Source organism: Oratosquilla oratoria, chromosome 36 (genome assembly GCF_046742065.1).
Source record: "Oratosquilla oratoria isolate Oo_2021 chromosome 36, ASM4674206v1, whole genome shotgun sequence".
NCBI classification, from domain to species: Eukaryota; Metazoa; Arthropoda; class Malacostraca; order Stomatopoda; family Squillidae; genus Oratosquilla; species Oratosquilla oratoria.
Genome location: NC_134812.1, coordinates 39,684,990 through 39,712,346, shown reverse-complemented (window position 1 = coordinate 39,712,346; position 27,357 = coordinate 39,684,990). Strand labels below are relative to the sequence as shown.

Below are 27,357 nucleotides of genomic sequence, written 5' to 3'. Positions count from 1 at the left end.
CCCTTAATGCTCACTTCCAGTCTAATGCCACTTTCACCCCTTGTACATCTCATCACCTTACTTTTACCCACATTTATCTTTAGCTTTCTTCTATCACATACTCTCCCAAACTCTGCCACCAACTTCCTCAATCCCTCCTCCGATCCTGCCACAAGCGCAGTGTCAATATATATATATATATATATATATATATATATATATATATATATATATATATATATATATATATATATATATATATATATATATATATATATTCTGTACATTTCTTTTATCCTTATAGTTTAGTAAAACTACCCTTTGCATACTTGCATCTTCCTTGTTTGTTTTTTCCTCTTTTATTTCTGTCACAGCCCCACCTTCACCTCACACCACTCACTCTCACCAACTCTAACTCAACTACTCACATAAAAACTTTATACTGCCTTTTACAACTTTTGCCCTATCCCATATATCTGTAATACCTCCCACAATGCTCTCCTTACCCTGCCATAAACCTTCTCCAAAACATGAAGGCCCAAAAAATGCCCTTACCTTTTGCCAAAAACTTCTTGCAAATCTGCTTTACCATAAAAAATTGATTCATGCACCCTCTACCTTTTCTAAACCCACACTGTTCCTCTCCTAATCCTCTTTATTAACACCCTCCTATATCCTTTTCCAGTTAAACTCTACAAACTGGTCCCTGTAAAACAACTACAATCACATTTGTCCCTTTTCCTTCAAAAGAAAGAATTATATAAGTACTTCTCTGGTTCTCTGCCACACTCCCTCACTTGGGCACACATCAAACAACCTCACAAGCCAATCCACTATAACCATTCCTCCCTTTGTCTGACACTCCACATGACATTCATCCAACCCAAGTGCTTTACCAGCTTTCATAATTTTCAACTCTTTGTACATCTTTTCCTATATCAATTATTTCCAACTCCCACCGTAGTCATCTTCCTAGCTTTTACCACTGTCACAATCAATCCATAACCTCATCCACAATCAACAACTCTCTGAAATATTCCACTCATTTCCATCTTACTACCTTCACTTCCAATAACATTCAGCCATCTACATACATACATACATACATATACCAAGGCTTTTTCCCCCTTACAAGGGAGGTAACCAAAAAGGAAAAGGCATAAAATCATTCCCACCCATTCCATCCCTGAATACACTCCACTCCCCTCCACCCTCCCTCTTATCTGAGCACCTCCTGGATGACGGGTCATCCCTGCACCTTGTCCATTGCCCTGGGTCAGAAGCAGTGTTGCAAGACACAGCACATCCACAGCAAGGCCGCTTCATTAAATCGGCAACCCCCCCCTCTCCTTCCCCCATGTATAAAAGGAGAAGACAGGGAGAAATCCCTTCGGGCTGCGTCAAATTTTGCTCACACATACTACCTCACCCCCCATCCCCCTGCCCATTCCACCTCATGCATCACATCATCTATATACAACCATTCTCCATTCACCCGTCTTCTGTCCTCTCCCGTCCTTCCTCAACAGACATTCCCCTCTTCACCAATACCCCCATCACCCCATCCATCCACTTCATCCTAGGACATCCCCTCATGATCACTCCCTCCACATCTGCCTTCCATACCTCTTTTACTAGTCTTTCTTCACTCATTCTTTCCACGTGTCCAAACCATCCTAATACTCTTTCTCAACCCTATCTCTCAACTCCCTTTCCACCTGCACCTCTTATTTTTTCATCTCTACCTGACCCACCACCCCTCACTCTCTTCACATCCTTCCTGAACATCTTTTTATTTTCAAAAATTTCTGTCATACTACTACCCCACTTATATCTGCTCTTCCTTGCCTTCCTCACCTTACAATTTGCTTCTCTTCTCTTATACCCCTCATATGCTTCCTCAATTCTACCTTGCAGCCAATCCACATATGATCCCTTTTTCTCTTCTTCAAAAGAAACAAAAACATAAGAAACAAAGAATAATTGGGAAATATTCCAGGAAGTTTATAAAACAGGTGGAAAGGTTTGTAACAAGAATAACTAAGAAGAAGAAAAAATTAATACATGTGTGATAGCAAGACAAGGTAGGAGAAAAAAAGGCAAAAATGAACAAAGGTAAAAGAATACAAAAGAACCAGAATTCATAAATACAATTTAAAAAATAGACAAAGAATTTTATAGTCTAATTGATAGCATCAAGATGAACCTAAGCTGATCTACAAATTTGTGAATAGTACACTAAAGCACAGAGAAGGAATATCAAAGCTGAGTTGATAGATCATTCAATCAACTGCTACAGGTTTTCCTTGCATGAGATCCAAGCCTCCCCAATTAACTGGTAATGACCACTGGATTAGTATATCTCACTCAAGGGAGAAATATTGTGCTGTTGTCTGGCTAAGACTAGTGGTAGTGTAGGATGAGGTATTTCGTGTTTTCTGTGTGATAATTCCATCTGGAGCAGCTTGCTTCTGTGCCCATGCCTATTTTGCGTCAGTATTGCTTTAGTACTAGTAAGGAGTTCCATGATCAGTCTAAGAGTTTGGTAAACAGAGCAGAATCATTTTTACCATGAGTTTTACTCATTAAATTAGGGTAGAGTCAGTAAATTCAAATGTAAATTTAGTAGTGTACAAGAATTTGCTAACAGCTTCTTCCATCCATTCAACACCCATTTGAGGACAGAGGACAGGGGTGAATGGAGAATGGTTGTATATAGATGATGTTGTGATGCATGAGGTGGAATGGGTGGGGGGATGGGGGGTGGGGGAGTATGTGTGAGCAAAATTTGACGCAGCCCGAAGGGATTTCTCCCTGTCTTCTCCTTTTATGCATGGGGGGGACGGAGGGGGGGGGGGTCACCGATTTAATGAAGCGGCCTTGCTGTGGATATGCTGTGACTTGCGACACTGCCTCTGACTCAGGGCAGTGGACATGGTGCAGGGATAACCTGTCATCACGGAGGTGCTAAGATGGGAGGGAGGGTGGAGGGGAGTGGAGTGTATTTAGGGATGGAATGGGTGGGAATGATTTTATGCCTTTTTCTTTTTGGCTACCTCCCTGGTAAGGGGGAAAAAGCCTTGGTATATGTATGTATGTATGTATGCTTCATGTTTTGGAAGGAAATCAAGAGAGGAAGAGGAGGCAAATCAAGTAGAGAAGAAAAGGTAAATGGTGCAGATGAAGAGATGATAATTGAGAGATAGTAAGAGGAAAATGGGTAGAGTATTTTAGGGAGTTGCTAAATGTGAAGGACGATAGGGAGGGAAAAGTTGTTGGAGTGGGAGGCGCTAAGAAAATGATGGTGATGAATGAGGAAAGTGGAGGTGAAATAAAGAAATATGAGGTACATACATATACCAAGGCTTTTTCTCCCTTACAAGGGAGGTAGCCAAAAAGGAAAAGGCATCAAAAAATCATTCCCACCCATTCCATCCCTGAATACACTCCACACCCCTCCACCCTCCCTCTCATCTTAGCACCTCCTGGGTGACGGGTAATCCCTGCACCTTGTCCACTGCCCTGAGGTGAAAGCAGTTATTAAAATTACAAGAGCAGGTAAGACACGAGTTGGATGGGTGTTATATGGAGTGTCTAAAAAAGGGAGGTACAGTGATGATGGACTGACTGGTAAGGTTGATTAATGTTTATCTAAAAGAGGGTAAAGTACCAGAGGATTGGAGGTGTGCCTGTATGGTTCCACTTTACAAGGGAAATGAGGACAAGTGCGAGTGTAGTAGTTTGAGGGATCAGTTTGTTGAGTGTAGTTAGGAAGGCTTATGGGAGAGTTTTGGGAGGATTTGGAGAGGAACAGAGGGAGTAATTGGTAAGGAACAGTGTGGGTTTAGGACAGGTAAGGGTTGCATGGATCAGACTTTTGTAGTAAGGCAGATGTGTGAGAAAATTTTGGGAAAATGTGGGCTATTTTTGGGGCTTTTATGGATTTGGAAAAGGCTTATGGCAAGGTAGACAGGAAGGAACTGTGGGAGGTATTGCAGATATAAGGGATAGGAGGAAAGTTGTTATGAGAATAGTAGTTGGATGTACATGTTCTAGGGGAAGAATAGTATTTGGATATACATGTTCTAAGGGGGGAGACCGAGGGAATATCAGATCATATTTTGGAAGGTAAGTTGAGCATGGAGTATAGATGGAGAAAAAGGAGAAAAGAAGAATGTACGGCATGTACACAGCAAGTGCCCAAAATGAATTGAGTATATTTAGTAAGTGAAAAAGAAATAAAAATGGAGGAGGATGAAGGCAGACAGAAAAATGGTGAACCAACTAAAAGAAGACTAGATGTGAGCAGGGTTGAATCGCTATTAGGTGTCATCCCCCCAAAAATGCTGTATATGGAGATGCCACTATGAAACCAAAGGTGCAAGTTAGAAAACTTTTGTTTTTCCAGCTTGCAAGAGAAGGTATAAGACTAGGTAAAGGTACAGATTTAGAAAGGGAGACAAGGCATAAAAATATTTCATGGAAACAAGAGATTACAAAGTTAATGAAAGATATTATAAATCTAAAAGCAGAATGTAGGGCAGTGTATAAACGAGTTGAAAAAAATAGAATGCTGAAACCAACAGAGCTTGGTGACCTAAAAATAGAACTAAACATAAACATATAGTAAAAATTGAAAACAAAAGGATGAAAAATGAAGATACTAACAAAAATGAGGTTTTGAAAAGAGAAGTAAAAGAATGTATACAAGTGGTGACCAAGAATGTGGGAGACAGCATGGAGACAGATCTTCAAGAAATAAAAAATCAATGGAAAGTAGATCAGGAAAACCAAAAAATAGCTTTTTAAAAAAAATTGTATAGGTGAAAGAAAATGCAAAGGAAACAGTCATTAAAGTAATCAAGGAGAAAGAAAATGGGTTAGTGACACAGTGGATAAAAAAAGTGTATAGTAGTATATGGTATTAAAGAAAAACAGTGTAGCTAGATACTTGAGAAAAATATTTAAAAATTATGAAAGAGATACTGAAGGGGCAAGACATGGAAAAAGAAATAGAAGTGCATAGAATGGGACAATACTCTAAAGAAAGAAATAGACTTCTAAAAATTAAACTTGTCTTAAATGATGGCATATTAACAAAAGCACCAAAGTTAGCAAAAAGTGAAAACTACAAAAATATAGGGATAAAAAAGGAAACGAGCGATGAGGAAAAAGGAGAAAAGACACTACAAAATGAAGCTATTGTAAAAAACGAGAGAAGAACGGAGACCAAAAAGAACAAGTTTTTTTGGAGAGTGCTAGAATTGAGGCTGAGAAAATGGTATATAAAAAACACAGGAAACAGAAAACAAGGAGAAAGAAAAATATTAAAAGTAACATATACCAATATAGATGATCTGATTTCAGGATTAAATAAATTAGATTATCAGGCAGAAGAAAAACCAGATATAATGGGAACTGTCTAGACAAAATTAAAAGGTGTTGGACAAGGTACATATAATCACTAGATAAAAAATAGAGGAAAAACAGGGTGGAGTCATGTTTTTGACTAAGGTTTAAATGTGACAAAGATCACATAAGGAAATAATAGGGAATTGATTACGATAATAGTTGAAAATAGTGACATGAGAAATAGAAAATTTGTGGTGACATATGTGCCCCAAAAACACATTCTTGGAAAGAGAGTGACCATTCCAAAATTTTGGAAGACACAAGGCATACATTAAAAGAAATACTGAAAGGAGGAAATTTATCAATTATGGGTGACTTTAACTCTAAAGAAAAATGTTGGAAGAAAATGACTGAAAGGTGGAGAGGACCTTTGGGGAAACATACTACTGGACATGACCATTGAATACACAATGACTCAATGGGTAAAAAATACCAGATAGAGGAATAATGATGAACCGTCAGGACTAGATTTAATATTTACATCAGAGTCTGAAATTATGAATAAAATGGAATACAAGACACCAACTGGGAAAAGTGAACACATACTACTTGAGCTTGAACTAAAAGAGGAAATATATTTGGGAAGAAATGAGAAACACAGAGAAGGAAGACTGATGTATAACAAAATGGGTTTTGGGAAACTCAGAAAATTCTTTCAAAGAGCAAGTTGGAAAAACTTCTTTAATGAAGAAATAGGTAGAAGAGAAATGGACAAAAAATAGGTAGAAGAGAAATGGACAACATTAAAAGAAATCTATAATGAAGGAATGGAAAAATACATACCAAAACAAAAACAGGAAAAGGTGTACCTTAAGTGCTGGTATAACAAAAAAAAATGTAGAGAGGCAAAAGATAAAGGAGACAGATGGAAAAAAGAAAAACCTGGAAAGTGGCAAATATATATCAAACTAAGAAATGAATATACAAAAATACGCAGAGAAGAAAAAAGAAACTATGAAAAAGACATAATAGACAAATGTAAAGATCAACCTAGATTATTTTACGGATATGTAAATGGTAAACTAAAAAACATGTAAATGGTAAACTAAAAAACAAATAGGAAATAGTAAAACTATGTTAAGGGAACATGGAATATACAGAGGATATAGAAATGGTTGAAATTATGAACAAAGCTTTCAAATCTGTATTCACATAACATACACAATTGGGATGAAGGGGAGAAAGATCCCCTCAGTGAGAGAAATAATTGTGACACAGAAAGAAATAAGGGACCAAATAATGAATCTTGATGCCAGAAAATCACATGACCTGGACGGAATTGCAAACTGGATACTAAAAGAATGTATAGATGAACTAACGGACAAAATACATAAGATAATAGATTGCTCACCTTAAGAAGGAAAGGTGCCGCAAGACTGGAAAAATGCTAATGTCAACATATAAAGGGGTAGACAAAAAAGACCCAACAAACTATAGACCAGTCTCCCTTACAAGTACAATAACTAAAATTTGTGAAAAAGTCATCAAAAGTATATGGACTAAGCCTCTGGAGAACAATATACTAAATCTGAAACAATTTGGTTTTTGACAGGGAAGATCATGTGCCACAAATTTGATCTATTTAAAGTTAATAGATATAATGCAAGAAAGGTATGGATGGGCAGACTGTGCTTTCCTAGACTTACAAAAGGTATTTGATAAAATATCACACAAAAAACTATTAAGAAAACTTAAAACAACAGGAGGTATACACAAAAAATTATTGAAATGAATGAACGATTTCTAGCATGGGAGAAAAATGAGTGGTGCTCAGAGATAAAAACTCGACTTGGGAAGAAATGATAAGAGTCCCACAGGGTGCAGTACTGGCTCCAATAATGTTCACTATATATGTAAATGACATGGATGAAGGTGTAGAATGTTACATGAACTTCTTTGCAGATGATGCAAAACTACTAAAGAGAGTAAGTAGAGAAAAAGATTGTGAATTGCTCAAGAGAGACCTGGACAAGGTCTGGGAATGGATTTAAGTTATATAATGTTATATAGTGGAATTTGGAAAAAGTAAAAAAAAAAAAAAAAAAAAAAAAGAATTTCAGAATATAAAATTGGTGCACAGGAAGTATAGAAAGTTGGTTCTGAAAAGAACCTAGGAGTAATTATCACGAAAGACATCCCCAGACAAGCAGATAAATAAAATAGTCAGAAAAACCTACAATAAGATTGGAGTATACTACGACACTATGGACTCCCAGTATAAAAAAGATTACAAGGAAAATAGAAAGAATCCAAAGAGCAATGACAAAGATGGCCCCAACACTTTCAAATTTGACTTCTAAGCAAAGATTGTTTAAACTGGAACTACCAACCCTGGAACAAAGAAGAGAAAGAGGCGATCTATTGGTCATTTACAGACTCATGAAAGGTATGGAAGTTGTTGACAGAAAAGACTTATTAAAGTGGGATAGAAGAAAAACAAGAAGACATGAAAAGAAACTCAAAAAGGATAGTTATAGAAGAGATCTGGGGAAAAAAAAATCCACACAGTGAGATGTCTGGAACAAATTGGACGAAACAACATTGGGTGCAAACACCATACAAGAATTTAAGAACAAGCTAGATGTTGCGAGATACAAAGACAGGTCACCATGAGCATAGCTCCCCTTCCTGTATAATACAACTAGGTAAATATACCAATGGCCTTTTCCCCCTTACAAGGGATGTACCCAAATTCAAAGGCATAAATCCACTCTCATCCATTTCATCCCCATATACTCCACTCCCATTTACCATCCCTCCGTCCCTCTTTTCTTGGCTCCTGGAGATGGGTCATCCCTACATCTCACCCATTACCTACATGTTTTCTGTTAATATCTTTTCATTCATTCTTTCCACATACCCAATTCATCCCAGTATTCTTTCATCAACATGACATAGTCCAATAATGCCCTATCAACAACCCTTACCCATATATACTTATGTTTGGCACTCTTATAAAACAATGTGTTTACTATAATCAACTCCCTACCTACACACATCTCCAACATCATACATACATATGCAAAAGGGCCATTCCCCCTTCTATAGGGGATGACCAAGCCAAGGCATACACCCACCTTTCACCCATCTTATAGACATGTTGTCCTTTTCATCTTGCAAATTCATCTTCAGTTCATTCCTTTCCCCTGCCTACTGTATGGGTCACACCAAACTTTAATTGAGAATAGGAATAAACTTAATCTATTATAAGGGATAAAACAATCTTTACAAACCAACCCAATTTAAGAAGAAAAAGAAGCAGATTATCACCATCCTTTCTGACAGCAGAAAAAAAAACTGTTTCAAGATGTAATGGTTAAAATAAAAAGCATATGGGGTTACAAGGATGGAATGTGTGAAAAATGATAAGATGGAATGTGGGGTTGATAAGAGAGTTGTTGTTGTTGTCGTTCCCTAGACTGTCTGTCCGAGCAGTCCCGTCTCCCCAAGGAATGCCACAGCCGAAACTGGGTTTTCCCACAAATCCTTTATAGAGTGTATGTTATGTTGTTTGCGTGCATGATTGTGTATAATGCAGTCTCCCATTATGTGTTGTATGGTATGGGGTGAAGTGTTACATCCTGGGCAGCTGTTCACAATGCGGTCCTGGAGCACAGCTGTTCACAATGCGGTCCTGGAGCCGCAGCGTCTACGTCGTGGGACCACCCCCCAACAAGAGTTGGGGGCCAAACAGCGGCAAACCAGCCCTGGCCACCGGCTCTACACAGGTGATAAGAGAGTTGGCACATAAGGTTGATCAAAGAATACTGGGATTGTTTTACACATATGGAAAGAATATAGAAAATGGAGGTGGATGGAGTGAACTTGAGAAGACTGAAAATGGGATGGATGGATGGACGAGGTGAAGGATAGGGACTGTCTCTCAAGCAAGAGGGAAGGCAAGAGATAGGAGTTTGTAGAGTGGTTGTGAATGGATAATAAATTTATACAACCTGAGGAGATTTATCCTTGTCTGCTTTGCAAATTCATGAGTGGATATTGGGAGAGGGTCACCATTTAATGAAATCCTAGGGGTAAATCAGCTTTGGCTGTCTGACCCTGCTGTGGTGCTGTGTCTTGTTGCATTGCTTCTGACCTGCTATGGAGGCACTGTATCCAATTTAATTGCTTTTAACCCAAGTAATGTGGTCAGAGACTGAGATGAGCCTTCATCCACAAGGTGCTGAGATGAGATGAGAGATAAATGGGTTTGAGATGAATGTGGGATGGGTGTGGGGTATGACTTGGCCATACTTTTCTAATTAAGAGAAAAAGGACCTTTGGCACGTATCAGTGAATACACCAGAAATCTATTCAGTTCAACACTTGCATCAATCTCAATGTGTTATTTCCCCTTATGAGCAGGAAAGCTCTTGTTAGCAATTTGTATAATCGTCCAGCCTCTGTGAAAGAGTGAAAGGTATCGATACAGAAGTTACATGGCCACCCCCCTTAATAGGTTTGGTGTATGTTACACTACTGCAGCATTAACCACTTCCATACAATAAGGCCTACATAGGCATCATGAGGTGCAAGTAGGTATATGAAGATGCCGGTGTTGGCGTCTTGATTATATTTACTTTGTAGTTGTAACTGAGTGACTCCTTTTATGAACTGGCTTGATCATATTTTCTGTGGTTATTAATATTACATATATATGTATTAATATTATGTATATATGTATTAATATTATGAGTGAAAGAATGAGTTATACAGCTATAATTTACATACTATAACACAAGTATTGTGGTGCATCTTCGAATCTGCTATTGATGCTGCCAGTGAGAATTTGACTCATATATATATAATATATATATATATATATATATTTATATATATATATAATATATATATATATATATATATATATATATATATATATATATAGATAGAGAGAGAGAGAGAGAGAGAGAGAGAGAGAGAGAGAGAGAGAGAGAGAGAGCAGAGAGAGAGCAGAGAGAGAGCAGAGAGAGAGAGCAGTGAGAGCAGAGAGAGCAGAGAGAGAGAGCAGAGAGAGTGCAAAGAGAGAGAGCAAAGAGAGAGAGCAGAGAGAGAGAGCAAAGAGAGAAAGCAAAGAGAGAGAGCAAAGAGAGAGAGCAAAGAGAGAGAGCAGAGAGAGAGCAGAGAGAAGAGAGAGAGCAAAGAGAAAAGAGAGAGAGCAAAGAGAAAAGAGAGAGAGCAAAGAGAAAAGAGAGAGAGAGCAAAGAGAAAAGAGAGAGAGAGAGAGAGAGAGAGAGAGAGAGAGAGAGAGAGCAGAGAGAGAGCAAAGAGAAAAGAGAGAGCAAAGAGAAAAGAGAGAGCAAAGAGAAAAGAGAGAGAAAAGAGAGAGCAAAGAGAAAAGAGAGAGAAAAGAGAGAGCAAAGAGAAAAGAGAGAGCAAAGAAAAGAGAGAGCAAAGAGAAAAAGAGAGAGCAAAGAGAAGAGAGAGAGAGCAAAGAGAAAAGAGAGAGAGCAAAGAGAAAAGAGAGAGCAAAGAGAAAAGAGAGAGAGCAAAGGAGAGAGAGAGAGAGAGAGAGAGAGAGAGAGAGAGAGAGAGAGAGAGAGAGAGAGAGGAGAGAGAGAGGAGAGAGAGAGAGAGAGAGAGAGAGAGAGAGAGAGAGAGAGAGAGAGAGAGAGAGAGAGAGAGAGAGAGAGAGAGAGAGAGAGAGAGAGAGAGAGAGAGAGAGAGAGAGAGAGAGGAGAGAGAGAGGAGAGAGAGAGAGAGGAGAGAGAGAGAGAGGAGAGAGAGAGAGAGAGAGAGAGAGAGAGAGAGAGAGAGAGAGAGAGAGAGAGAGAGAGAGAGAGAGAGAGAGAGAGAGAGAGAGAGAGAGAGAGAGAGAGAGAGAGAGAGAGAGAATCACACCCATAGATATTGCTACTTACCCTGGCGTAAATGGGTTGACTTGATGAGAAGCTGGTAAAGAGGATGGCAGGTAGGCAGCTTGTGTGGTGGCAACGTAAACAGGGGCGGCTGCACGAGGCGGTGCTGCTCTTCGGTACTCTCGGTACACGTCTGCCTGGGAAGTTAGCACTCCAGACAGAGTACCTCCCACATTGTGTTGAGGTATGGGTGAGAGGCCTCTGGACCTGGACAGTGGGGAATGGTGACTGGACACGTGAGTCCCTGATCTGCCCCCTAAAGAATGGGAGTAGCTGACACCACTCACAGGTACAAGGCCTCCACTGCTGCTGCCAGAACTTTCCCCACTGCCTTCCCATCCCTTAACGCTCCCACCAACCACACACTGGTCACGGTTACTGTGGGCTACTGGCGGCTGGGAGTAGTCCTTGTGGCCTGTTGGAGAATTTTCCATAAAAAGATCAAAAAAGAAAACTATGTTTGATATACATACATACTTATACCAAAGGCTTTTTCCCCCTTATAAGGGAAGTAGACAAAAAGAAAAAGGCATAAAACCCACTCCCACCCATTCTATCCTTAACATACTCCACTCCCATCCACCCTCTTCCCTCCCTCTCATCTTGGCACCTGGATGACGGGTCATCCCTGCATCTCACCCACTACCCTGGGTCAGACGCAGTGTCGCAAGATACAGCACATCCACAGCAAGGTCACTTCATTAATTTGACGACCCCCCCCCTCTCCGTCCCCCCATGCAGAAAAGGAGAAGATGGGGAGAAATCCCTTCGGGCTGCTTCACTTATTTCTCACACATACTCCCTTACCCCCCATCCCCCTCCCACTCCACCCCATGCATCACAGCATTATCCATATACAACCGTTCTCCATTCACCCCTATCTCCTGTCCTATCCCATCTTTCCTCAACAGACATTCCCCTCTTTCCCAATGCCCCTTTTACCCCATCCATCCATCTCATCCAAGGTCAACCCCTCATGTTCACTCCTTCCACCTCTGCCTTCCACAACTCTTTTACTAGTCTTTCTTCACTCATTCTTTCCATGTGTCCAAACCATCCCAATACTCTTTCATCAACCCTATCTCCCAGCTCCCTTTCCAACCCTGTTCTCCTCCTCATCTCCTCATTTCTCACTCTATACAGCCTAGTAACCCCTATCATATTTCTCAAGCACCTCATCTCAAACACAAGGAAGGGTGGAGGAGTGATGTTACTAACCAAGAAAGGCCTAAATGTAACAAAAATTACAGGAGAGAACAATGTGGAATCGATTATGATATGAGTTGAAGATAGAGATATGAAAAATAGAAAGTATGCAGTGATTTATGTCCCACCTTAAACTCACGCATGGAATGGAATTGAACACTCCAAAGTGCTGGAAGACACAAGAAAAACACTAAATGAAATACTAAAGAAGGAAATCTGGTAATTATGGGCGATTTTAACTCAAAAGAAATATGTTGGGAAGAGATGACTATGAAAGGTGGAGATCACTGGGGAAACACATCACTGGAAATGACCATTGATTACACATTGACGCAATGGGTCAAGGAAAACACCAGATATAGAAATAACAATGAACCCCCAAGATTGGATTTGATATTCATATTAGAACCCAAAATTGTGGATAAAATCAAATACAAGATACCAATTGGAAAAAGTGATCACATACTAATAGAACTTGAATTAAATGAAGAAGCAAATATAGAAATTAACGAAAAACACAGAAAAGGAAGACTAATGTACAACAAAACAGATTTTGAGAAACTTAAAAAATTCTTTTGAGAAGCAAATTAAAAAAAAATTAATAATGAAGAAATAAAGGTGGAAGAGAAATAGACAATTTGGAAGGAAATCTATAATGAAGGTGTGGATAAGTATGTACCTACACAAAAACAGGAAAGGGTATGTATAAAATCCTGGTATAATAAAAAGTGCAGTGAAGCAAAATACAGAAGAGATAAAGGCTGGAAAAGGTGGAAAAAGGAAAAAAAAATAAGATATGGAAAATATACACCAAATTAAGAAATGAATATGTAAAAATACGTAGAGAAGAAATGATAAATTATGAAAAGGGCATAGTGAGAGAAATGAGGAGGTGGGGAGGAGAACAGGGGTGAAAAAGGAGCTGGGAGATAGGGTTGATGAAAGAATATTAGGATGGTTTGGACACATGGAAAGAATGAGTGAAGAAAGACTAGTAAAAGAGGTATGGAAGGCGGATGTGGAGGGAGTGAACATGAGGGGATGTCCTAGGATGAGGTGAATGGATGGGGTGAAGGGGGCTTTGGGGAAGAGGGGAATGTCTGTTGAGGAAGGAAGGGAGAGGACGGAAGACAGAGGTGAGTGGAGAATGGTTGTATATGGATGATGTTGTGATTGCATGAGGAGGAATGGGCGGGGGGGTGGGGGTGGGGTAGTATGTGTGAGTAAATTTTGACACAGCCTGAAGGGATTTCTCCCCGTCCTCTCCTTATATGCAAGGGGGGACGGAGAGGGGGGGTCGCCGATTAAATGAAGCGGCCTTGCTGTGGATGTGCTGTGTCTTGCGACACTGCTTCTGACCCAGGGCGGTGGGCAAGGTGCAGGGATGACCCGTCAAACAGGAGGTGCTCAGATGAGAGGGAGGGTGGGAGGGGTGTGGAGTGTATTTAGGGATGAAATGGGTGGGAGTGTTTTTATAACTTTCCCTTTTTGGCTACCTCCCTTGAAAGGGGGAAAAAGCCTTGGTATATGTATGTATGTATAATAGATAAATGTAAAGATCAACCCAGATAATTTTATATGTAAATGGCAAGCTAAAAAATAAACAGGAAATACATAAATTACGTCAAGGTAATAGAGAATACATAGAAGATATAGAAATAGCAGACATTATGAACAAACATTTTAAATCTGTATTCACCAAAGAGGAAAAAATCTACAAAACTGTGATCAAAGAATCAAAGTAAGATTTCCTCCATTGAAGAAGTTAAACATTACTCAGAATGAAATAAGGAATCAAGTACAAAAAAGAATATAAGAAAATTAGATAGAATACAAAGAACAACAACAAAGTTGGTTCCAACACTTGGACATATGAACAAAGACTGGTCAAACTGGAATTGCCAACCCTGGAACAAAGAAGAGAACGAGGGGACCTACTAACCATCTACAGAATTATGAAAGGAAAAGAATGCCTTGATAGAGAGGACTTATCAACATGGGACAGAGGAAAAACAAGAGGGCATGCAATGAAACTCAAAAAGGATAACTACAGAAGAGACCTGAAAAAGAACAGCTTCCAACACAGAGGAACAGATTGGATGAAAAATTTAAGAACAAATTTGATCTTGCAAGATACAAAAACAGGTCACCAGGAGCATAGCTCCCCTTCCCGTATGATACAACTAGGTAAATACATTCAGACTACTCCTCTCTTATGTTCCATGTTTCTGCCTCATACAGTGCTGTTGACACAATCACTCCTTCACACAATATCCTCTTAGCATCCATTCCCAAATGTCTATTTCTCATTACACTTCTTAATCAACCAAGGCATACCTGTTTCAATCAACATTCTACCTCCACCTCCAGTCCCCCCTTTCCTGCCACATTCACACCCAAGTATCTAAAACTATCCACTTCCTCCAGTCTCTCTCCCTTAATACTCACTTCTAGTCTGCTGCCACTTTCTCCCCTTGTACATCTCATCACCTTACTTTTACCAACATTTACCTTCAACTTCCTTCTTTTGCACACCTTTCCAAACTTTGTCACTAACTTCCTCAATCCCTCCTCTGATCCTGCTACAAGCACAATGTCATCAGCAAACAACAGCTGGCTTATCTCCTACTTTTCTCCATTTTCTTTAATCTCCAATCCCTGACCCACTACCCTTGCATTTACCTCTCACACCGCCCCATCCATGTGTGAATTGAACAGCCAGGGCAACATAACAAATCCCTGATGAAGTCCCATCTTTACCTTGAACCACTCTCTCCTTTTCTGATTCTAACACAAGCTCTACTACTCTCATAAAAACTCTTGACTGCTCTTGAAAATTTTCCTCCTATCCCATATATCTGCAATACCTCCCACAGTGCTTGCCTGTTTACCCTGTCATAAGCTTTTTCCAAATCCATAAAAACCCAAAATACATCAATATCTTTTCCTAAGCTTCTTACATATGTCTTACCACAAAAACCTGATCCATGCAACTCCTACCTGTCTTAAACCCACACTGTTCCTCACCAATTACTCCCTTTCTTCCTCTCCTAATCCTCTCAATCAAGACCCTCCCATAAACCTTCCTAACTACACTTAGCAAATTGATCCCTCTGAAACTACTACACTCACACTTGTCCCCTTTTCCCTTGAAAAGTGGAGCTATACAGGCACTCCTCCAGTCTCCAGGCATTCTACCCTATCTTAAACATTAAATAACCTCACCAGCCAGTACACCATCACTGTACCTCTTTTTTTAGACATTCTGCATGACATCTATTCAACCCAGGTGCCCTACCTGCTCTCATCATCTTAACAACTGCCTTCACTCCATCTTTCCTTATTTCTCCTCCATTTTCCTCACTCATGGTCATTTTCTTAGCACTTCCCAGAACTACCTTTCCCTCCCTATCCTCCTTCACATTTAGCAACTCCCTAAAATACTCTGCCCACCTTCCTCTGCCTTCTCTTCCATTATCATCTCTCCATCTGCACCTTTTATCTTTTCTTCTCTACTTGATTCACCTTCTCCTCCTTCCAAAACATCTTTTATTTACTTTCAAAATTTTGTCATACTCTTACCCCATTTCACATTTGCTCTCCTCTTTGCCTAATTTATCTTATGTTTTACTTTTCTTTGTACCTCTCATATGACTCTCATCCTATTTTGTAGCCAATCTGTGAAAGCTCGCTTCTTCTCTTCTACAACCTTCTTTGCTTCATCATCCCACCACTTCCTCCTGTCCTCCTTCTTCCAAACATCATCTTTGCACACCTTGTGACTCCCTCCTTGAACCATCCCCATTCCTACTCCACTTCTAGTTCTACTTTATCCTTCACTCCCTCCCATTCTTCTCTCAGCTTCTTGTACTCCTTTTCTTTCTTATTTAAATTTAAGCATTTCACTTTAAGTACCTCCCTACCTTCTGTCCTTTTCCTCTTTCTCCATCTATCCTCCACTCTCAACTTACCTTCCACCGAAATTTTTTTATCTGATATTCCCCCACACTCTCCCATTAGAACATGTACATCCTTCACTCTTCCTACTATACTCCTAGTTACCACTATATATTCCATTAATGCTCTATCTACCACCCTTCCATCCACCACCCTCTCCCATGTGTACTTATGCTTGATTTTCTTCCTAAACAATGTATTTGTTATCAACTCTCCACTATGATTTCTTCCTGGAACTCCACACTTCCCAACCACTCCATCTGTTGGTTCATTTCCTGATGATATGATATGGTTAACGTCATACACTCACCCCCTATCTATCTGGAGGCTAGGAAGGTGCCCCTCACAGAGGTCTTTGTAGCGTGGAATTTAATGAACCATGCCCTTGGTTCAAGTTCGCCAGTGGCAGGATTTGAACCGCCCTCACCTCAACCTTCGCTGCAAGTAACGATGCCCAAACCTGCTCAGCCAGTGAGTTAATTTCCTACCCTAGCATTAAGATCTCCCAATACCACTACATTGACATTTCTTCCTAATCCCTCTATGCACTCATTTAAATCTATTAAAAAGCCTCCCTTTCCTCTACACTCTTCACACTACCAGGCCCATATGCATTTACAAATATCAGCATTATTAACTAATATTGTCTTGTAAGGGGGAAAAAAGCCTTTGGTATAAGTACATGTAAATAAAAATCTCATATCACCTGAACACTCAACTTATATATTTTTCTGTTAAACAAATATTTTTTTAAGAATACAAGTTACAACAATATTTTTGTTGATCCATACCAGAGGTGGGAACAGCTGATAGTATGGAATAATCCTTGTGGGCCACAGGTGGCCGGGAGTGCGTGTGAGAATGATCTCTAGAGTGATCTCGTGTGTGAGCAGCAGGAGGCGCAAGGTTTTCACGGTGTGCTGGTGGGGGATGAAGGGACGTCTCTCTCATATGTGCTACTGGAGGAGCCAAATGTTCTCTGAAAGACAATAAACCTCAATTACACTACTGCATAATACCTTAAAGATTATTCCTTTTATTCCAATAAACTTGCGTTACCTAAATTTTCATTCAAAATGTACACTTTCTAAAAATATTTTACAATTCTGGAACTGATACCCTAGAGATATCATGTTCAATAAATGTGGCCCTTTTTTTACATAAGGGTCACATTTTTGAAGATTTGCAATTAAAACTGTGTATTTAGTAATTAATTTTCCCATTAGAAACAACAGTAACAAAAAAATAGTTAGGTTTTCAGGTTAAGCTAAATCCTTCCTTCCAAAGAGATTCCATTAAGCATTACTATCGTATTTCATCAGATATATGACATTTTTTTTCTCCTATACTATGATCCCCAAAACTACCAATCTCCTATAATCAGAAGGTTACTAGAAACTATTGACCTTTTGCAAGACCAAGGATGATGGACAAACCATACTTTCCTTCTCCTGCATACCCTTCCAAACTCAAGTCATCAACTGTTTCAATTGGATGGTTCTTGGATTCATGATTATCTGGGGTCAATGAAAATACTGATGGATTTGAGGGGAGACAGCCAATGTTCTAATTAGTCAAAGTAAGTCCAAGTGTTTTTAGTAGCTGTTGACCAAGGAAGTGTACCTACTTGTCTTCGTCCTACAAAATAGGCAGTAGTGTTCCCCATTTTCAAAACCTATCACATTTCCCACAGGATATATGAAAATTATATGTACAGTTCTATATTAAACCCCAAAACTCTATTCATTCTTCTCGCTGCACCACGCAAGTGCAACCAGTTTAATACTGCTCAAATATATACAACAACCTACCTCCCATTCCACACTAGACATTCACACAAAAACATGTTCACACCCAAATCACAGAACAAATTCTTCAAGACTGATCACCAAACAATATTGCACCAACCCCCCCATCCCCTCAGATATCAGCCCCACAGAGAAATCCCTCTTAAGACAAGCACACTTCTGTTCAGGGCGTCATCCAGCTCTATGTCAATAACGTTACAATTAGGCCTGGCCAGATTCAAACTGCCTTAGACACAACCACCACACAGAATACACTGAGCACATCATCCTACATTGCCTCACAGTAACAATCCCTAGACAACAATGATTCTTCCCTGAATGACCTATTGGCCTACCCAGTGGCCACTGCTGATTACCTACTAGCCATGGTTCTCCTGCAAAAAACACCTGGAGCAATGGACTGACCAATCATTCATAACATTCTTCTTTCACACACCCTCCCAAACTCAAGTTACCTACTAGGTCAATCTCTCCTTAAAATCAGTCACTAGTATAGTGTCATCTGCAAATAAAAACTAGTTATCTTTCAATATAAGAGGGAAGGGATGAGAGGGAAGAAAGGGTGGTGGATGGGAGTGGAATGGGTGGGAGTGGTGATTTGCCTTTTGACTTGGCTACCACCCTTGCAAGGGGGAAAAAGCCCTTGGTATATAGACAGAACTTCCAATATCTATCCATTCTCACCTACCAATTCTTAAACTTTGATTAATGCTCATGATTACCTCCTAAGATAATGTCAGCCTTTTATGAGTGTACCTCCCATTGGAGATGAGGATGTTGACAAGTTTTAAAAATAGACAGCAGGAAGATGACTGTCACTAAAATTTATCACTGCAGGTATTTGTTATTGGTCTAGAGATAGGAGTGAACATGAGGGGGTGACCAAGGATGATATGGATGGATGGGGTAAAAGGGGCATTGGGAAAGAGGGAAAGGTCTGCTGAAGAAGGACAAGAGAAGACAGAGGATAGGGGTGAATGAAGAATGGTTGTGTATAGATGATGCTGTGATGCATGCAAGGGAGTGGGTGGGGGCTGGGGGCAAGGGAGTACATGTGAGAAATAAATTGATGCAGCCAGAAGGGATTTCTTCCCATCTTCTCTTTTTCTGCATGAGGGGACAGAGAGGGGGGTCACAAATTTAATGAAACAGCCTTGCTGTGGATGTGCTGTGTCTTACGACACTGCTTCTCACCCATGGCAGTGAGCAAGATGCAGGGATGACCCATCATCCAGGAGGAGCCAAGACAAGAGGGAAGGAGGGAGGGGGGTGGATGGGAGTGGAGTATGTGGGGATGGAATGGGTGGGAGTGGATTTTATGCCTTAATTTTTTGGTTACCTCCCTTGTAAGGGGGAAGAAACCTTTAGTATACATATGTAAGAAGTTATACTTGCCTGGAGGTGTAATAACTATCTCTAACAGCTTGTGATGAATAGTCTCGCACTTCACGCTTTGTGACGTGTAACATGCACTCACTCTGGGCCTTTGCTAAAAGTCGTTTCTTTTGACTTTGTGATGCTTCCACTGAATAATTACTTGACACACTGCTGTTAAGATAATTAAACCTTGCAATGAAGTAAATCTCAATACATTTCTTTCTAGTATTCAATATATCAATTTATCAAAACACTACAATAGAAAAAAAACACTATTACCTGGAATAATTATTATTATTATTATTGTTATTATTATTCTGTGGTCCACTAGTATGATTCTGGCTGTTGTTCATAGTCACTTTGTCATGATTGTTGTTAACACATGTAGCACAATGTCTATCTTTGCAACACTTGCCACCTGCCTCATCGTCACTATCACTTATGGTAATAACAGAAACAGCTGGAGATGGTGTATCCCGAATAGTAATGGTTTGTTGGCCACCAACCCCACTTCCTCCTCCGCTTCCCTGGTTGTTATGGCGACTATTATGATAGCTAGATGTGTTTGACACACCTAAATGGCTTGAATGACTAATGTGGCTTGAGTGACCAGTATGTGCATGAGAATGATTTGCATGTGATGAATGTCCTGGATGATGAATATGACTCTGAGGATGGTTACTGTGATGATGACTGCTGTGATAGCTTGCGTGGGAAGCCTGGGAAACTTGATTTGACCAATGTGATGATGAGGAAGTAGCACTGGGTGGTGTGCCCTCCTTCACACGTTTCTTGACAGGAGACAGTTGTTGACTGATGTCCTTCTTGTCATGTGGTACTGTCCCTGGTTGACTGGGGCGAGCCACGTGGAGCGTATGACTGGGGTGGGCTGCCGAGTGGCCCACAAGGGAGGCCTTACTGGGCCTCTTGGTCCCTGGCCAATTGGAGGAATAAGTGTCATACAGGTCTGGTGGCAAGTCCACTGGAAACACAGGGGGTGGGCCATCACCCTGGACCACGGAGGAATCCACCAGAAATGGCCGTCTCCATGCATCTCCAGCATCTGGCAATAGTGCTCCTGGTTGTGGCAGAGAAGATGGTGGCTGTGGCAACTGTTGCCAGCCACCATGAACCAAGGCCATCTGTCCTCCTCGACCCCATCCACCACCGACTGCAGCACCTGTGGTTAGCAGCATGCCCCGACCCGGCTGTTCAACCATTGACACGGGTACATACTGTCCACCACCACCAACCTGTTAAATACATACAAATAATTAACACAACTTTTACAAAAACTTACTTCAACACAATACTATTTATAAACATCTTTAGACTAAGTAGGTTTTGAAACAATTAAATATTCTGTGAACTGGAAAGATCTACTCATGTTCTAGGTACATACACTAAGTTACTCATACAAAACATAAATCTGGGCACATCAACAACTACTAGTATTTTATTAATTCTGATCACTATCAGATCTACAGAGAAAAACTTGTAAATGAATGCAAACAATCACAATATATCCTACATGTACTGTTATTTCATCCATACTTGATACATTGCCAAAGATCTCACATCTGTCGCAACACCCCACTGAATGAATGAATTCATCAGTATGACACATGAATATGTGTTAACCATCAACAAACAAATGAATTGAACTCACCTGTTGTGACAAAAGAGAAGGTTGAAGTTGGAGCTGTGGTTGTTGGGTAACAACAGTGACGTGTTTAGCAGGTGATGGTAACCCTTGATAGGCGGCTGCTGGGGGCTGACAGAGAATGGATGGCACCAGCTGAGGCTGGAAGGCAGCAGCAGCAGCTGCCGCAGCTGCTGCCTCACTTCTACTGCTCCCTCCGTAGCCACGTCCACTCCGACTTCCCTGATACAGACCATACTGACAAAAAAAGTTAGTGGTAAGAGCTACAACTACATATATCATCACCTCAGTCCCTTATGAAGATGCAAGATGCCTGCTTAGTCTTGGGCATGATTAAGCTAGCAAACTACATGACCTGCTCTTCCCTCCATGATGGAGGAAGGGGGTGGGGTCCATTAACCCCTATTCTTCTAAAATCCCTCAGTGCAGAATGTCTGCAAAAACTTACCTGGTTTGTGATCTGGTTGTTGAACGTAAGTGTGACAGAGCCATTGGTGGAGTGAACATAATTGGACACAAGGGAGGGAGGGAGAGCTTGTGGCTGTGAATTGGCGACATACGAGGAAGGTCGACGACACACTTCCATCATCTGCATTGATGCTTTCACATTTGAACAATGTGGGTAATCCAGCAAATGTTGAAGAGTTACAAAGTTGTGTTGCAAGGCCTCACCGGGAGTTATTCTTCTTTCTTGGTCCATAGTCAACATTCTTTTCAAAAGATCAATAAATTCTCGTCTGTCTGCTTTCTCAGCTAACAACTCCCCTCCCTCCAGTTCCGTTGGTACATTCACCTGCCCCATGTCGTCCAAGCAATTAAAAATATATTTTCTCGCCTCTTTGCTTTTAATCCCAGTCTCTCCTTCATGCTCCTCAGGTGTCTGTTAAAGATACAAAATGTCAATTACATTACTGAAATGTTCAAATACATGTATGACTCATACTGTCCGTGACTTTAGGCAACAGACCGATATCAACAAATACTTTACCTTCAATCTCCAGAAAGGGTAAGTTGATTCGTTATCTCTATAAAAGAATTTTATAGTCTTGGTGGCATTGTTAAGCATGTGCTCAGCTGGGATGCCCTGGGTCTGACTGATATATCGGATCTGGGGGGGGAAAAAATATTATGACAAAAAGATGAAATGTCTGAGAAGTATGGTAGGGGTTACTAGGCTGGACTGTGTGAGAAACAACAAGGTGAGGAGAGTGGGGCTGGAAAGGGAGTTGGGAGATAGGGTTGATGAAAGACTATTGGGATAGTTTGAACACATGGAAAGAATGTGTGAAGAAAGATTAGTAAAAGAAATGTGGAAGGCAGAGGTGGATGATGTAAATAGGAGGGGAAACCGAGGATGAGATGGAACAATAGGGTAAAAGGGGCATTGAGAAAGAGGGGGATGTCTGTTGAGAAAGGAAGAAAGGAAGACAGAAGATAGGGGTGAGTGGAGAATGGTTGTGTATGAATGATGCTGTGATGCATGGAAGTGGATGGGAGATGGGGGAGGTTAGGGAGTGGTTATGTGTGAATGATATTTTGACACAGTCCAAAGGTATTTCTCCTCATCTTCTCTTTATCTGTATGGAGAGATGGAGTCACCAATTAAATGAAGCAGCCTTGCTGTGGATTTCCTGTGGATTTGCTTAGTCTTATTGCATTACTTCTGACCCAGGGCAGTGGATGAGGTGCAAGAATGACCCATAATCCAGGAGGAGCCAAAAAAAAAAGGAGGGAGGGAGGAGTGGTGAATGGGGGTGGAGTGGGTGGGGATGAAGTGGGTGGGAGTGGAATTATGCCTTTTGACTTTGGCTACCTCCCTTGTAATGGGGAAAAAGCCCTTGGTATATGTACATACATACATATATATACCAAAGGCTCTTTCCTCCTACCAAGGAAGGTAGCCAAAAAACAAAGGCATAAAATCCACTCCCACTAATTCCATTCCCACATACTCCACTCTCATTCACCCCATCCCTCCCTCTTATCTTGGCTCCTCCTGGATGACAGGTCATCCCTGCGTCTCACCCACTGCCCTGGGTCAGAAACAGTGTCAAAAGACACAGCACATTCACAGCAAGGCCACTTCATTAAATCGGTGACCACCCCCTTTCTGTCCCCTCATGCAATTTTTTTTTTCACACATACTCCCTCACAAGGGGACATGAAAACAAACTCACAAAGTATAGTTATAGAAGATATGTGGAGGAAAAAAAAAAAAAAGTTTTCCACATAGAGCGGTGGATGTCTGGAACAAACTGGACGAAACAATAGTGTGTGCAAACACCATACAAGAATTTAAGAACAACTAGATGTTGCAAGATACAAAGACGGGTCACTACAAGCATAGCTCCCCTTCTCGTATAATACAACTAAGTAAATACATACACATTTACTCTTACTCTCTGACAAAGCTAAAAGGAAAAAGATAAGACATGTTTTTCTCACCTGATCATATTCCGAAGAACCGGGGTAAAGAGGCCACCCCAGAAAAAGCTCAGCAATGACACAACCAAGGGACCACATGTCTATTGCCTCAGAAAAGGGCAGCCCTAAAATTATTTCTGGTGCTCGGTAATATCGAGACTGTAAATATGTATTACATACAGCTTTGCTAACATGGGAGGCACTTCCAAAATCTATAACCTTGACTCTGTAAGGTTGTCTTCCAGGATCGACCAACATAATGTTCTCCGGTTTCAAATCAGCATGGATCAACCCTAATTGCTGTGTGGGATAGATACAAAAATAGGATTCAGTAATAATTTCAACCATTTCTAACACTTCCCTTTACACATCTTTCACAAAAAATGAACATGAGTTAACATTATCTAAAATTGTTAGTAGCATACCTTTAGCTTCAGCAGAGCAGTTAAAACTTGTTGCAAAATTGGTCTGATAAATTTCAATGGAAGGGGTGAAAATTTGTTATGCTTAAGAAAATCATACAAATTCTGCTCCAGCATTTCAAAAACCAGGCATGTGTGGTTTTTGTGATGGAAGCACTCAAAGGCCCTAACAAAGTTGTAATCGTCGGCATTTTCTTGACTCAATCGGGTTAAGATACTGACTTCAATTTGCCCTTGTCTGGCATAAGATGGATGGTTCTTGAGAATCTTGATAGCAACAATATCATTTGTGCCTTTCTTCCAGCACTTGACCACCTGCCCAAAGGTGCCTCTGCCTAAGAACTCCAAAACTTCATATTGAGCTGTTAATGAATATAACACCTCATGCTGGACAAGCTGAAACAAAATCAAAAGCCAACTTTTATATAAATTTACTTTAAATTTCAAAAGATTAGAATGCCAGATGCAGAAATCCCATATCATATAACAAAATATGGATCATCCCTGAAGAACAGGGTCCATTTATGTACTACAGGTATCTTACTAAGAACTAACCTGGTAGTCCCCATCAGCAGCAGCAGACCCCCCACCCCCTCCAGCTCCCTTGGTGGCATGTTGGGCCCCGCCACCAAGGGCCCCTTTCCCGTGGGCCACCGTCCCGGAGACTGTTCGGTGCGTTTGTCTTGAGGACACCACCACCACCTTGCCACCTCTATCTACACTACAGCCACCTCCGGTTCCACCGCCATTTGTGTCACTACACTTCCTCTGAAATTGCAAGAGTATATGATTAGTATGGCAAGGGTAGCATGGAGAACATGGAAGACAATTATATGGGGGAGGTTCAGTTAAACAGGCATCACAAAACTAATATATATTGAGAAGAAAGAAGTGTGAAAAAATATGTAGGAAAACAAATAAAAGATAAGTACATACAATGGCTATTTTCCCCTTACAAGGGAAGTACCCAAAAAACAAAGGCATAAAATCCACTCCCACTCATTCCATCCCCACATACTCCACTATTCACCCCCCTCCCTCCCTCTTATATTGGCTCTTCCTGGATGATGGGTCATCCCTGCATCTTGCCCACTGCCCTGGGTCACAAGTGGTGTAGCAAGACACAGCACATCCACAGAAAAAGAAAAGATGGGGAGAAGTCCCTTTGGGCTGCATCAAATATATCATCCACACTTACCTTTAGGACTTAATTTAGGTGATTCTGGTGTACAAAACTAAGTATGAGGAGGTGAAGTTGTACTTCGACAGTTAGGCATGTGCTATTTAGTACATATTCAGATGTGTAGAACTGGCAATTTCACACTGCCAATTTTTGTAATAAATGCATAACAAAAAAATGTGGTTAATGAAAGAGTATTAAAGATGGTTTGGACACATGGAAAGAATGAGTGAAGAAAGACTAGTAAAAGAGGTATGGAAGGCAGATGTGGAGGGAGTGAACATGAGGGGACGTCCTAGGATGAGATGGATGAGATGGATGGATGGGGTGAAGGGGGCTTTGGGGAAGATGGGAATGTCTGTTGAAGAAGGACGGGAGAGGACAGAAGACGGGTGAATGGAGAATGGTTGTATATGGATGATGTTGTGACGCATGAGGTGGAATGGGTGGGGGGGATGGGGGTGAGGTAGTATGTGTGAACAAAATTTGATGCAGCCCAAAGGGATTTCTCCCCATCTTCTCCTTTTATCCATGGGGGGAGGGAGAGGGGGGGGTCGCAGATTTAACCACTTCACTCTGGGGCACATCACACGTCTGGCAGCATTAGCTGCCCGACGTGCAATGTTGCGTCATAATAATCGCATTATAAAAAATAAAGTCAGTGCTCAATCGTTCGTTCTCTTTCACCCGTGTATTTTGATAACCATAGAAAATTGATGAAGCCAGTTTAGAGAGAATGGAAATTACGTAGGTACGACTACAATAAATATAATCAAGATGGCGACGTCAGCATCATCGAGTACCCACTTGCTCCTCATGCATCACCGTATGGAAGTGGTTAATGAAGCGGCCTTGCTATTGATGTGCGACACTGCTTCTTGCGACACTGCTTCTGACCCAGGGCAGTGGACAAGGTGCAGGGATGACCCATCATCCAGGAGGTGCTAAGATGGGAGGGAGGGTGGAGTGGAGTGGTGTGTATTTAGGGATGGAATGGGTGGGAATGATTTTATGCCTTTTTCTTTTTGGCTACCTCCCTTGTAAGGGGGAAGAAGCCTTGACATATGTATGTACAAAATGTGGCTGGGCAATAATAGTGTGATGGATGCTTACTAAAACATTGACGAAAACAATAAGAAACACCAATCACCTATCCTCCATTAAATGCTAAAAATAAAATAAAATAAAATAAAATAAAATAAAATAAAATAAAATAAAATAAAATAAAATAAAATAAAATAAAATAAAAAATAAAATAAAATAAAATAAAAAATAAAATAAAATAAATAAATTACCATATTTGGCAAAAAACCCACAAAAACTATTTATAAACACACTTTCCGTGTCAGACTATTATGGGTGACTGTACATTGACTTGAAACATCATGTCAAATTCCTTCACTAACGAAAGTTCCCCCAAAAATACGACCTCATTCAACCCGTGTGAGGAGCAAAAGAAAGTCTACGGATTGTCTCCCAAACCTTGGCACACATATCTCGACAAAATAGACCCAGTTTCTCCAATTCTAGGCTAAGGTGAATCAAAATACGCAAGATTTGTTGGTTTTACATCATTTTGAGTTGATAAATAAAAAGAGAGAGAGGCTCCAATGCTTGGGGGGGGGAGTATATACAACATTCGCCCGGTGACGTACAGGTTAAGGAAATTGAAAAAAAATTAAAGGCCCAGATATTGAATATACCAATATACCAAAAATACCTCTGCCCAAATGCAATAATAGCCTCATCTTACATGTTCAACCATTCTTGGCTGTACAATAAAATTGCAACTATGTGGAAAATGAACTCGCACAATACTCAAACCACCCAGATCCCTACATTCTACAGACAACTCATTACTATCCCGTATGTCCAAGCTTATGAAAAAATTAGTATCAGAAAGAAATGCAATTGAAATACCCACTACTAGAAACCAACAGATTCAATGAGGGTCACTCCATAAGCACACTGCTAACAAACATCATTCAAAGTGCTATGGCACATGAAAGTTCCAACAGAAAGAATAATTCATGGAAAGTAGACAAAAATTAATAATTTCATAATGCTCCTT

General features: G+C 40.5%; 1 protein-coding gene across 10 annotated transcripts in view; it reads right to left on the bottom strand.

The window, feature by feature from the left end:
• Hipk (Homeodomain interacting protein kinase) overlaps positions 1-27,357 on the bottom strand; it is a 110,226-nt gene that overhangs the window by 33,806 nt on the left and 49,063 nt on the right. For 6 of the 10 annotated variants that reach the window (XM_076174638.1, XM_076174642.1, XM_076174644.1 and 3 more), the window contains 10 exons: positions 24,662-24,874; positions 24,110-24,502; positions 23,706-23,984; positions 22,249-22,368; positions 21,709-22,140; positions 21,267-21,497; positions 19,877-20,850; positions 19,616-19,768; positions 17,204-17,391; positions 11,253-11,664 (listed from right to left, as the gene is read on the bottom strand). In XM_076174638.1, coding sequence (XP_076030753.1) covers positions 11,253-11,664; positions 17,204-17,391; positions 19,616-19,768; positions 19,877-20,850; positions 21,267-21,497; positions 21,709-22,140; positions 22,249-22,368; positions 23,706-23,984; positions 24,110-24,502; positions 24,662-24,874 — 3,395 coding nt within the window. Of the gene's footprint in view, positions 1-8,969; positions 9,112-11,252; positions 11,665-17,203; positions 17,392-19,615; positions 19,769-19,876; positions 20,851-21,266; positions 21,498-21,708; positions 22,141-22,248; positions 22,369-23,705; positions 23,985-24,109; positions 24,503-24,661; positions 24,875-26,093; positions 26,231-27,357 lie in introns of all 10 variants that reach the window. The other 4 variants (XM_076174641.1, XM_076174647.1, XM_076174639.1 and 1 more) reach the window with 4 other exon arrangements.